The 12,919-nt window shown below is 68.4% G+C and overlaps 1 protein-coding gene across 2 annotated transcripts; it reads right to left on the reverse strand.

Moving 5' to 3' along the window:
* Nucleotides 1-613: 613 nt before the first annotated feature.
* On the reverse strand, nucleotides 614-10,742 carry ADAM11 (ADAM metallopeptidase domain 11). Of its 2 annotated transcripts, XM_086864810.1 has the most exons (27): nucleotides 10,602-10,742; nucleotides 9,128-9,321; nucleotides 7,764-7,840; nucleotides 7,354-7,420; nucleotides 6,847-6,932; nucleotides 6,703-6,769; nucleotides 6,513-6,561; nucleotides 6,359-6,426; nucleotides 5,987-6,061; nucleotides 5,827-5,898; nucleotides 5,150-5,316; nucleotides 4,986-5,070; nucleotides 4,812-4,902; nucleotides 4,671-4,722; nucleotides 4,447-4,546; nucleotides 4,100-4,171; nucleotides 3,913-4,005; nucleotides 3,725-3,805; nucleotides 3,594-3,644; nucleotides 2,938-3,001; nucleotides 2,772-2,871; nucleotides 2,579-2,698; nucleotides 2,326-2,494; nucleotides 2,136-2,250; nucleotides 1,593-1,683; nucleotides 1,101-1,118; nucleotides 614-799 (listed from the first exon to the last, which is right to left on the reverse strand). In XM_086864810.1, the coding sequence occupies exons 1-27, from the start codon at nucleotides 10,657-10,659 to the stop codon at nucleotides 784-786; spliced, it is 2,298 nt and encodes a 765-aa protein (XP_086720936.1). In that variant the 5' UTR covers nucleotides 10,660-10,742; the 3' UTR covers nucleotides 614-783. The 2 variants fall into 2 exon arrangements, with proteins under 2 accessions (XP_086720936.1, XP_086720935.1); XM_086864809.1 differs by lacking the exon at nucleotides 614-799 and having other exon boundaries at nucleotides 920-1,118.
* Nucleotides 10,743-12,919: the final 2,177 nt, after the last annotated feature.

Below are 12,919 nucleotides of genomic sequence, written 5' to 3' on the forward strand. Positions count from 1 at the left end.
TGTGCTCCGGTCCCCCCGGGGGGCCCTTCTGTCCCCCCCAGCTCCAGTGTCACCAGTTTGGAGTTCGCCTGCCTGAGTGGGGGAAGCCTTGAAGGAGAGCTGTGCCTGTCCCACCTCCGGCCACCTCGGGGTCCCATTGGACCATGCTTGGGGGTGCAGCCATGACACGGGGGGAGAATCTGAGGGGACAAACCCCACACGGGGCTGCTGAGCTGCTTTGGGGGGCCGGGGAGGCACCTCTGGGGGTGCAGGGCTTGGCCCCCGCCGGACCCAGCCCAGGCACGGGGGTGGCAGGGACACGACTCCAGGCCCTGAACTGGGAAAGGACACTGGCCTGGTCCTGGAGACCCTGGCCTGGTCCTGGGGACCCTGGCCTGGTCCTGGGGACACTGGTCTGGTCCTGGGGACCCTGGTCTGGTCCTGGGGACACTGGCCTGGTCCTGGGGACACTGGTCTGGTCCTGGGGACACTGGCCTGGTCCTGGGGACCCTGGCCTGCCTTTCGGGGTGCAGGCCCCCGGCTGGAAGATGCTGCTGGAGGGCAGGGGGGGATGTGGGGCCGGGGCTCCCCGCTGGCCCCTCGGGTACATTCATTCATCCAGTGCCGAGTGCCGCCAGCCCGGGGGGGCCGGGGGTCCCCGAACATTCGTGGCGGTGCGGGGGGGGCCGGGGGGCGGTCCCGGTGCCACCCCCCCGCTCTCCTCCTCGGCCGGACCCTCGGCAGCGCCGCCCCATTTAATTGCTGTTAATGAGGCGCTGGGGGGGTGGGGCAGAGCGGCCCCGCTCAGGCCCCCCCGGACCTGCAACACAGAAGTGGGGTGCGTTTAGTGGGGGGCTGTGACAGGGGGGTGACACATGGGGGGACACTGAGCTGAAATGAGCCAGCACCGGGGGGGGGGCTGCGGCCAGGCCCCCCCAGCCGCTGCTCCCCTTCAGCCGAGGGGGCACAGAGATGGAGACAGCACGGCCGGACACACAGCACACGGACAGACGGGCCCGGGGGCTCCCACGCCGTCAGGCTGCCGGACGGTGACGGTGACACGGACGGTGACGAGACGATGGGGGGGACACGGTTACACTCCCTGCTGCGCCGGGTCGTACCTTCCTCGGCGGATGTTCCTTGGGGGGGTGGCAGGGGGAGAGGAGAGGAGCATTAGTGCCACCCCCGTGTCCCCGCTGTCCCCCCTGCTGTGTCCCCCCCACCCCAGTGTCCCTGGTCCCACAGGCAGCAGCAGTGTCCCGGTGCCAGGCAGGAGCACGCACGGGGGGGCACCGACACAGCCCCCGCCCCAGCACCCCATGCTTGGGGACAGACACGGCCACGGGGTCCGGGCGACAGTGACACCCCAATGGCACATGCAGGCGGGGCAGGCAGGGCCAGGGGTCAGGCAGGGGCTGGCACAAGGGACCAGGCAGGGTCAGGGGACCAGGCAGGGCCAAGGGGACCAGAGGCCACACGGCAGGGGATGGCCAGCTGCGGGGACTGGCAGTGACCCCGCGGGGCACGGCCTGGCCCTGGCGCGGTGACGCTGTGCAGAGGGGACGTGGCCGGTGACAGCAGCAGAGGGGACGAGCCATGCGGTGGCTGCTTACTTAAATCCCCAGCCTGTCCCCCCTAGGACGATGGCAGCCACCAGCACGGCCCCCGCGATGGAGCCGATAATGATATTGGTGCCACTGGGACCTGTGACAGACGGGACAGGGAGGAGGGGACAGGGTCACACGTCAGTGGGAAGGGGACGTGGGGACATCGCCCCAGGGATGCCCCAGTGCCATGGGGACTCGGGAAGGGGACAAACCCAGCCACGGGGAACATGTCAGCGGGGAGGGGACAGGGGGACACCAAGGCACAGCCCCAGGGTTGTGCCGAGGGGACCTGGGAGGGAGGCAAACCCAGCCACGGGGACACACCTCGGTGGGGACGGGATGCGGGGACACGGGGACACAGCCCCAGGGATGACCCAGAGCCGTGGGGACTTGGGAGCGGGGACAAACCCGGCCGTGCCCAGCTGAGCTGCGGCACCAGGGTGGGGGGGACACTCTGGAGCCCCGGTGTGGCTGGGGACAAAGCGGGACAGGTCAGCCTGTGTGGCCTGGGGACAGCAGGGAGCCCGTGTCCCCCGCGGGCACACGGACCCTTGTATCGCTCCGTCTCCCCCGTCGGTTTCGGCTCCGGGATGGGGTCGTAGACGCTGCAGTCCTTCCCCGTCCACTCCGCCCGGCAGATGCACTTCCCCTCATTGCTGCAAACCTGTGCGAGGACGGCGTCACCCGCCGCCACCGTGACCCCCCCCGAGTGTCCCCCTGTCCCCGCCGCGCCCCTCACCCCGTGGTCGAAGCAGATCTTCCCGTCCCAGCTGCCGGGGCAGGAGCTGAAGTTAAAGGCGGTGGCTGGAAGGCATTTGCGGTCGAGGCAGAGCATTCCGGGCCCGCAGGGCGTCCCGTCCTCCACGTAGCTCAGGTCCGAGCCATCCAGCAGCTGCACGTGGCCGCCCCTGCGCCAGGACAGCCACAGGACAGCGGGTGACACCGGGCCCCTGCGGCGGGGGGCCGTGCCGGTGCCACGGCAGCACGGATACCTGCAGTCCACGTAGCGGTTCTGGTGGTAGAAGGTGGTGGTGGCGATCTCCCCGCTCAGCTCCCCCAGCCGCGGCGAGCCCGAGATGTTGGCGCAGAGGAGGAAGCCGCAGAGGACGTCCCTTCAAGGCAGCGGTGGTGTCACCAGGAGGGCGGGTGGCACCGGGAGGGGCCGGGGGGACGGGGGTCACTCACTGCTTGTTGCACTGCAGCCAGCCCAGGCCCTCGCGCCCGCAGTTCCCCCGCTCCGTCCCCTCCACGTTCAGCTTCTCGTAGCAGAAGCGCTCGGCCGAGCCTGGCAGAGAGCGAGTGTCACCTGCCGGTCACCCCCGGTGTCCCCCCAGCCCAGGCCAACACTCACTGCGGCCCCACAGCGCGTTGCACTGGCGGTCCCGGGTTTTGCAGCGCCCGCCGTAGCATCGTCCCTGCGGGGAGCGGAGAGGGGTCAGGGCTGGAGGAGGATCAGGGGACAGGAGAGCGCTCAGGGCTCCTGGAGGAAGGTCAGGGGCTGGAGAGGGGTCGGGGGGGCTGGGGAGGGGTCAGGGGGGCTGGGGAGGGGTGGTGAGGCTGGAGAGGGGCTCACACACACGTGCTGCAGGGAGGTGCTGCAGGGACAGTGAGCCCCCCACATCCCCCCATGGCTGGTCCCACCATCACTGCCCCGGCTCATGTGGCGCTGGGATCAGGAGCCACCTGTGTGCAGAGCCACGGGACAGCAGAGGGGGCTCAGGGCCCCCTGCTAACCCCAAAACCCACAGCCACGTGTGTACGTGCGGCTCAGCTGTGGCTCAGCTGCTGACAAAAAGTCAGAGTGGTTTGGGTTGGAAGGGTCCTTAAAGCCCATCCAGTTCCATCCCCTGCCATGGACACCTTCCACCAGCCCAGGCTTCCCCGAGCCCCGTCCCTGTCCTCGGACAGTCCCAAATGCACTTCCAACACGCTCAGGTCCCGATGCTGGAGCCCGTGGGGATGTGCCCAGCCCCAGGCCCGTGTCCCACCAGGCTGGGCTGCACCCACCTGCTCGTTCTCACAGAAGTATCCATCCAGCTTGTGGAGGTTGGGGGGACACTGTGGGGACACGGAGAAGAGGCTGGGTGATGCCACAAGGCCCCACAACACGTCCCACCTGTCCCCCCGGCCCCACTCACCTGGCTGGAGTCCCCGGTGCAGGTCTCAGGGATGTCACACTCATTCACAGCCTCCCGGCAGGACACGCCACGTGGCTCGTACTGCCCGGGGCACAAACCCAACTCATCAGGAATGGGACAGGACTCCACCGGGTCCACATCTGGGCCCTGGCCCCCCCGAGCCCCTCTGGATGCTCCCAGCCCCGCACCTTGCAGCCCTTGCAGCAGAGCCCATCGCTGCACATGGCATCGTGGGTCAGGGTGCACTTCTTGCAGCAGTTTCCCCCGCTCCTCGCACACTCCTGCGGGGACAGCAGCCGGAATCCAGGCCATCAGCCCCCTGGCAGCCCTGGCAGCCCCCCAGAGCGGGGGGAGCAGCCCCCTGACCCTTCTCACCGCCAGCGAGCCGCAGTCACACTCCTCTCCTGCCTCCACGAAGCCATTGCCGCACTCCGGAGGGTCCAGGAGCTGCCGGGACCGAGGGGGGACATGAGACAAACACACGAGAGCTGCTGGGGACCCCTGAGCCAGCTGCTGCCATGAGCCCCCCGAAAGGGCATCACATCCCCGGGGAATGGCAGCACCCCCGAACTGCAGCCGGGCACGAGGCTCCTCCCGCTCTGCGAGTTCAGCACCAGCGCCTTGGCCGTGGCTGGGGACACCACGAGTGCCGAGGGACCCCAGAAGCCACCCCCAGAGCATCGCTCCCCACTGTGACCCCCCGAGGGGCCGGGGGTCGCTACCTTCAGGGGTTTGTTGAAGAGGCAGCTGCCGCCGCCGTCCTGCAGGAACTGGTTGTACTCATCGATGCTGCAGCGAGAGAACTTCCGCGGGAGGTAATACCTGTGGGATGGGGGTCACTGTCACACTGTCACAGCGTCACACCCTGCCCTCGCCCGGGGACACTGCAGCGGTGACGCGAGGGGTGGCGGGGGATGTGGCAGCGCCACCCCGAGCGGGCACCCACCCTGTGTCCTCCATGATACAGCCCAGCCACGAGTCCGGACAGCGACAGTCCCCTGCGAGGACACGAGAGGGCCGGGGGTGCTGACTGTCCCTCCGCCAGCCTGGTGGCACGGCGGGGTGTCCCCCCCGTCCCCGCGGGTACCTGCGGCCGTGCGGTGCTTGTTCCACATCATGCCCACGTTCTGCCCCAGGGTCTGTGCCAGTGTCACCGCCATGGCCGCCACGTTGCCGTACTGCCCGGGAGGGACGCGGTGTCACCGCAGGGACCCCCGTCCCTGTCCCCAGCCCCCCCGCGCGGGGGTCTCCCCGCACCCACCTCGTTGACGCCCCCGGCGCGGGCAGGGGAGCAAATGCCCCCGACAAAGGCGGTGCCGCTGCGGCTGCTCTGAAACGTCCGACCCCTGCGAGGAAGAGGATGGTGGGGACGGGGGACGCGGTCCCCGGCCCCGGGGAGGGGACACACGTGGGCACAGCGCTCACGAGAAGAGGTGGACGGTGTCACTGTGCTCTGCCAGCCCCTCTCGCCGGTATTTCACAAACTCGTTCAGGGTCTCCAGGGAGTCTTGCCCCACCCGGATCCGGTCCTCGGCCGCCCACGTCTCCATGGCCACCAGCACGATGCGGGTGTTGAGCTGCTCCTTGTAGATCTGTGGGGACAAAGGGACGGTGCTGGGGACGCTCCCACGGACAAACCCAGCAGCTACTGGGGATAAACCCCCGTGGACAACTTCAGGAGCTGGGCACACACGGCCGGCACCCGGGACCGTTCCCCGGGGACAGAGCACCGGTGGGACAAACCCGCCAGGTGCCAAAGGGAAAAACAAGAGGGGGACAAACTCCCTGGGGCCAAACTCTCAAGGGACCAACCCAGCAGGTGCCGAAGATCAACTCCCCGAGATAAACCGCCAGGAACTAGGGACAAATGCCCTGGGAACAAATCCACCAGCTGCTGGGAACAGTCCCCTCAAGGATAACCCCCCCAGGGACAAACCCACCAGGGTGGGGGATAAATCCTCTCCAGGAATAAGCCCAGTGGGGATAAATCCCTTGGGAATGAAGCGGAATGAAACCCCCAAGGGACAAACCCATCAGATACCGGGGGTTAACCTTCCCAGGGACCCCCCCCGGGACAGGTTCCTCCCAGGGACCCCCCTCACCATGTCAGCCAGGTTGACCACGGACTTGGCGAAGTTGCTGGTAAGAACTACGGACTTTCGGAGCTGCAGGAACTGGGGGCACAGCAGGAGCCAGGTGGGATTGGGGGGGCCAGCCCGACCCCTCCCCGCCCCCGCCAGCCCCGGGAACCCCCCCGCTCACCAGCTGATGGTCATTCACCACGGCCAGCTCGATGTACTTGGTCTCGCTGTGCACCGTGTGCTGGGCTCGGCGGACCTGCAGTGGGAACCCGCGGCTGCCAACCACACCACCGGCACCCGAGTGGGGCTCCTGACCCCCCCGGGATACGGGAGAGCCGCTGGGTGGTTTTGGGATGCAGCCGCGCATTCCACTGGGTGCCCTGGACATCCCTGAGCCCAGGCAGGAGCAGCACCCTGCAAACACGACCCTAACACCCGCGGGGGAGCCTGGCTGCACCCCCGGCCAACAGGCAGACATCAGCCTGGGTCACGCACATTGTCCCCTGCCCATGTCCTCTGGCCCCTGCCCTGTGTTCCCGCTGTCCCCACTAACCTGCCGCCGCCGCCGCAGCTTTGGTATCCCACCAGGGACACGCTGGCTCAGCGCAGGGAAGAGGCAGCCTGGAGGGAAGGGACAGAGGAGGTGGGACACCAGGAGGCCACTGAGGCCACCGCCACAAATGGAAGAGCTCTGTGAGAAGCCTCACCCAGTCGGGGGCAGCTGGGGACGCGCTGGACGATGTGTGGCCGCAGGCCCTGCCGCGGGGAGAGCTGTGTCACGGCCATGGGAGGGGACTGCCACGTCCCCGTGTCCCCACGGCTGTCCCCAAGCCACAGCCAGGCCTGTAAAGCTGCCTTGGGGCGCTCGGGCAGGCACACGGCAGTGGCAGCGCTCACCTGCCCGTGCTCGGTGCCCGCCTGGGGCTCGATCAGGTACGTGGCTCGGCCGTCCGAGAAGACCCCGCTGCAAACAGAGATGTGCGTGTCGGGGTGCAGAGGGGTGCAGCCCCCCGGCCCCCCTGTGGGCAGTGGGGTACTCACCGCAGGCCCTGGCAGCTGGAGAGGGCGGCGAAGGAGCGGGGCTGCCCCCGGATCCGGCCCTGGTAGTAGCAGTGCTCCCCCGCGCCCTGCGCAGCGGGGACGGGCGCTGAGCCTCGGCTGCCGCCCTGCCCCGCACCCCAGGACCCACACCCAGGCTGGGGGTTCTGGGCTTCAGTGCCAGGCACCCTCAGGCTGTGCCTGGTGCCCACAGCACCCAGGGACCCCCCTCGAGGAGCAGCCCCCAGCACCATGGCAGGGGTACCCGGGGCAGTGGGTGGGGACATGCTGAGCTGCTGGGGACCATTCCTGGGGTTCTGTGGGATTCATGAGCTGGCCACCACAACCCCTGCACCGGTACAGCATGGCATGGCAGGGTTTGGCACAGCATGGTGCAGCGGGGCACAGCACGGCACAGCGTGGTTTGGCACAGCGTGGTTTGGCACAGTTTGGTTTGGCACACCTTGGCACACCTTGGCACACCTTGGCACACCTTGGCACACATCTTACCGTGCTGTGGCTGCCGTTGCTGCCCGCGCCGAGGTGCCGCTCCACGTAGTGGGAGGCGAGGAGGTGGCTGCCGGGAGCAGGTGGGGGGTGAGAGGCCGTGGGGTGGGGAGGAAGAGGAGGAAGAGGGAGACGACAGCAGCCATCCATGTGCAGGGCACCACCCCGGTGTGGGAGACCACCCACCGTCCATAAACAAGGAGTCACCCCAGCACGGGACCCCCCCAGTTTGGGGGGGCGCTGACATCCCGTGGCTCCCTCTCCCTCCGCTCCACACCCCGGCTCAGCCCCCACTGCTGGGATGGTTCTGCACAACTCCCCCATCCCCGAGCACCCCCAGCTCTTCCCCTCCTCCCGGGGGGCACCAGCAGCCCCAAGGCGGCCCCCCCTGCCAGGACCCCCGGGTCACTCACTGGTTCAGCCGGAGATCGAGGGTGAAGGCTGAGCCGAAGGCACGCACCATGAAGCTCACCTGTGCCAGGTGCAGCCCCTGCAGGACAGCCAGAGCTGTCAGCTCCCCCAAAAAATTCATAACTAAAGTAATCATTTAAACCCCAACCTAAATACGCAGCCTGTGAAGATGCACCTTTTTTTTTTTTTTTAACCGAAAAATTCAGCATAAATGAAAAAAGGAATGATGGGGATTTTTCCTTAAACCCATCACCCCTGGAGCACTGGGATGGCACCTGGGTTCCATCTCCCCCCCCGCGGGTGCCGGAGGGTCCCCCCGGGGCTGGGCCCAGCCGAGCTCCGCTTCTCCCGCCCTGCGGCGCCGCCGTTCCTGACCTAATTCCTGCCGCCGGCAGCGGGAGCCGAGCGCTGCGGAGCGGCCGCAGAGCCCGCAAACTCCGCGCACGGGTGAGAGCCGGCACCGGCTGCGGGTCCCTCCGGTGCTTCACACGGGGGAGCGGCGGAAAAACCAAACCCATCCTGCCGTGTCCTGCCCCCTTGCTGGGAGCCCGGGGCGGCTCGGGGTGAGGACACAGGGATGAGGAGCCGCCCGTCATCACAGGGAGAGGATGTCCCGGGCCCCCACCGCATCCCTGGGGTCCTGCAGCACTGCCGGAGAGGGCTCTGCCGCCGGGACCCAATTCCCCAGGATCTCCGCTGCTCCCTCCTGCCTCGACACCCTGCCTTAACACCTCCCTGGCCCCTCGCCAGCGCGGCGGCTGCCGCCGCTTCCCGGCGTCCGGCGGTTTCACTCGACGCCGGGTGTAAATCAGCTCTGCGGCGAGAGCAGCTCCTCATCTCGCCTTTATCCGGCGCGGCCGGGGATCGATGGGCGCCGGCCCCGGCGGCTGCCAGCACCGGAGCCCCCCCGTGCCGGCTGGGGCGCGTGTGCTGCTCCCCGAATCGCGGGCACCGGCAGCGATGGGGTGAAGGTGACGGCCCGAGCCTGGGGCGCTCTGGGGAGCAGCACCGGGTGGGACACGGGGGGCCGCTCCCACGGGCCTGAATCCGCCCTTGCCGGGCCCACGAGCCTCCTCCCGTGGGAGGGAGCCCTGCTCGCCACCTGCCCGCTCCCGTTTCATCTCTCCCCAAACCCGCGCGCCACCGCTTCCCGGGTTTAATGAGATTTTGCTGCACAAGTCAGTGTCCCCCTGGGAGGATGGCAGCGGGATGTTCCCGGGGGGGATCAGGGCTCCGGTTCGGGATGCCGGTACCCACGCACACGCTGGGGTGTGGCTGGGCCGGTGACGGCGGAACCTGGGGACCTGGACCTGCCGCCCGCCAGGGGCCCGGGAAGGGAGCGGCTTGGGGGCTGTCGTTCACTTACGGGTCCTCCTCCTCCTCCTCCTCCTCCTCCGGGCTCATGTCTGACTCTGGTGTCCAGCTGATGCTTCGGGACTTCTCCGCCCGAGCTCTGCCCCACCAGCCTGCTGGGGTGGGTGATTTGGGAGAGCAGCCGCCCTTCCTGCCATGCGGCCCGTGGGAGCCTCCGCGGCAGCGCTCCGGCCTGCGCGGCAGGACCTGCGGGAGAGGGACAGGGTCGCGGCCACCCTGGGGGGGTGGGGGGACACGGGCCTGGCGGGGAGAAGGGATGGAGACACAGGGGCCTGGGGACAAGGGGACGTGGAGCACTGGGGACGAGGAGGGACAGGGAGATGAGGGCACGCAGGGGTGGGAACACGAGGGGACAGAGTTGGCGAACATGCTCAGGGGGTGGCACAAGTGTGGCACTGTATCCAGAAGGGGACACTCATGTCCTGGATGGGATGCCCAGGGAACATGGAGGGTGGGTACAGGGATTGTCCCAGGGCGGGCAGCTGGGGAACATCCGGTGTGCCCAGGAGGGGACACCCAGCAAGCACGGGCTGGGAGGGGTGCCCAGGGGAGGGGGTGACCCGTAGGGGAATAAATCTGGGAGGGGAAGCTCAGGAGGTCTCAGGTATAGTGGCACGTCCTGGAGGGGACACACAGGGGACACGGGTGGCTGATAAAGTGGTGCATCCCCCAGGGGGGCATGCAGGGGAGAGGGGATTCAGAAATGCCATCGCACCTGGAGGAAAGGCTGGGGAGGGGGAATCCGCATATCCTGGATGGGACATGCAGGGAAAAGGGGGGAGCTGGAATGGGGACACATCTCAGAGGGGACACCCAGGGGACAGAGAGGGCCGGGATGGGGACACCACCGAACGGGAGATGGAAGACTGGTATGGGGACACCCCCCTAGAGGGGACAACGAGGGGACAGCAGGGCTGGCGCAGGGACACCTTTGGAGGTGACAGGGGACACGGGGGGTGGCCGCTATGGGGACACATCCCAAGGGGACGTGGAGGGCTGCTGTAAGGACGTCTATGGGGCATGCAGGGAACGGGGGAGCCGAGATGGGGACACATCCTGAAGGGGACACGGGGGGCTGTGTGCGGCCACCTCCGGAGAGGGAACACGGCGGGGGCCGCTGCGGGGACAGCGCGGTGGAGGGCGCGGGGCCGGGGCAGGAGCGGGGCCGGGGTGGGCGCGGGGCTGCGGGGCCGCTGCGGGGCCGGGGCAGGTGCGGAGCCGGGGCTGCGGGGCCGGGGCCGGGCAGGTGCGGGGGGATCGCGGGCCCGGCCCCTCCCGGGGCTCTGCGGGGCGGCGCTGCGGAAAAATGTGTCGATGCAGCGAAAAAGCCGCAGCGGCGGCGGCGGGGCCGGGAGCGGGGCGATGCGGGGCCGGGAGCGGGGCCGGGAGCGCGGCGGGCGCGATGCGGGGCCGGGAGCGGGGCCGGTACCGGGGCGATGCCGGAGCGGGAGCGGGTCCGGACCTACCTGCCCGCGGGGCGAGCGAGAGCAGCGCGGCCAGCAGCCACCCCCGCAGCGGGCTCATGGCTCCCTCATGCTCCGCCAGCGGCCGCGCCGGGCCCGCCGCGCCGGGGACCGTCACCGTCCCGTCCGGCCCCCCCGCCCCGGGCCGGGCCGGCAGCGCCGCCCCCGCCCCGCCCGCACGCGGCCCCGGGCCCGCCGGACCGGACCGGCACCGGCACCGGCACCGGCAGCGCCGGCAGCGGCACCGGCAGCGCCGCCCCGGGCCCGCCCCGCCCCGCCCGGCCCCGCCGCCCCCGGTACCGGCCCCTTCCACCCTCCCCGCCCCGGCTGCCGCAGCGCCGCTGGCACCCGCGGCACTGCAGCACCGGAGCCCCGCTGGCATCACCCCCGGGCTGGCATCACCCCCGGGCTGGCATCACCCCCGGGCCGCACCGGAGCCCCCCGGAATGGCACCGGAGCCCCCCGGAATGGCACCGGAGCCCCGGGCCGGTGCTGGCCACCCCGCACCAGCAGGGGCTGGAGTGGAGCAGCCGGTGGCAGACCCCTCCCCGCCAGGATCAGACTGTGTGCCCCCACCCAGGACAGGAACACCAGTATGAGAACTCCCCAGTCAATACTGGGAACCTCGAGACTGAATCAAACCCCCCTCAGCCACTGCTGCTCCCCCCTCCAGCCAGTGCAGGGCCCCCACACCAGTACCAGCCCCTCCAGCCAGTCCCAAACCCTCCCAACACCAGCACCGGGCTCCCCAGCCAGCACAGGGCCTCCAGCTGGGATTGGAGGTCCCCAGCCTGTACTGTGTTCCCCTCAGCTGGTACCGAGTCCCCGACTGGTCTCCAGTGCCCAGGTGGTTCCCAGAGCCCCTACAGATTGTCCTGGTGCTGCCAACCAGTACCAGAACCACAGTCAGACACCCCCAGCTGGGACTGCAGCTCCCACCCAGCACCCCCCTCCCAGCTGGAACCAAGCCCCTGACGGGTGCCAGGGCTGGTGCTGGCTGTGGGAGCCCGGCTGTGGATGGAGCCGGCAGCTCCAAGGGGATGGTGCTGAAACCAGGGAGTGCTGGCACCCACAGCACCGGGGACATGGGGCCATTCTGGACTGTCCCCAGTGGGGGGGTGATGTCACCCAGGGGTTCTGTGGAGTCCCCACTCTTGGGAAGCACCAGAACCAGGAGTCCTTCTCTGCTCTGATTTTGGGGGATGCTGCAATGCTGTGTTTCCTCCTGGTGGTAATGGAATGATTTTGTGGAGATGAATCCCAGTCAATTCCTGTTTGTTGCAGTGGGAGCAGGGGAGAGCAGCATGGAGGGTGACACAGCTCATGGGGGGAGGCAGCACAGCCACAGGCCCCCCAGGAGGGGCTGTCCTGGAGGGCACAGACTCACAGAGGGATGCACCAGCCACCACAGAGGAGGGACTGTTCCCTCAGGACTGAGGGTGGGACACAGACCTGGAGACCACCAGCCCCAGCTCTTCCTTCTGGGGGTGCCCAGGGCCATCCTTGGGCCCAGGCTCAGGCTCCTCATGGAGGGTGATGGGCAACCTCTGTCTGTGTCTGACCAGGGGACAGGGGCTCAGCTGAGTCACCACAGGCTCCAGAGAGGGGAGGATGCAGGGGCTCCAGTGGTCCCAGCTCGCCACAGAGGTCAGCTGCCCTGGGAAGGCCCTGAAGCTCCCCCAAAAGAACAAGTTGGGGAAAACCTGACAAACTGGGAAAACTGAGCAAACTCCCAGTTCACATCCCTCACCCTCCTCCAGGACAATCTTTTTTGACCTTTTTGTGTTGCCACTCCAAGTCCCTGTGCAGCTCAGCTCGTTACCCTCAGAGGCATCAGGAACCAAAACCCGAGAGGCAGCTGCACCTCAGCCTGGTTTGAGCAGAGGATGTGCTGAGGGTCATGCTGCTCAGACTGGGGGCTCACAGCCCCCCCAGGCCGTGTGATGGGGGCTGCACTCCCACACAGGGACATCTGCAAAGGGGGCTCTGGGGGCTGCACAGGAACAGGCTCCAGGATGCACCTTCTCAGCCACACCCAGGGGTTCCTGGCTGGCAAATGGTCCTTTTGAGGCAGATCCACACAGGGCAGGCAGGGCAGCCAAGCTGGGAACTGCTGCCTTTGGACTTTCCTCTTCCTCCATGCAAAGAGGGGAGGAACTGCAGCATCAGGTGCAGCAGAGATGATTCAGCACCTGCTTGGCTCCTCAGGAGCTCTGAGGCTGCTGAGGGGGACAGTCCCTCCCTGTGCCCTTCTGGTGGTCCTCAGCACCACAGGGACAAAGAGGTGCCCAGCCAGGGTGGATCTGCACCTGGCACCAGGG

Source organism: Cyanistes caeruleus, chromosome 27, assembly GCF_971803275.1.
Source record: "Cyanistes caeruleus chromosome 27, bCyaCae1.hap1.1, whole genome shotgun sequence".
NCBI classification, from domain to species: Eukaryota; Metazoa; Chordata; class Aves; order Passeriformes; family Paridae; genus Cyanistes; species Cyanistes caeruleus.

Coding starts and splice junctions, on each gene's coding strand:
- ADAM11 (XM_086864809.1), bottom strand. CDS start 10,659: ATGAGCCCGCTGCGGGGGTGGCTGCTGGCCGCGCTGCTCTCGCTCGCC. Junction 2,872..2,937: donor CAACGCGCTGTGGGGCCGCA/GTGAGTGTTGGC, acceptor GCTCTCTGCCAG/GCTCGGCCGAGCGCTTCTGC. Junction 1,684..2,135: donor GGAGACGGAGCGATACAAGG/GTCCGTGTGCCC, acceptor CGTCTGTCACAG/GTCCCAGTGGCACCAATATC.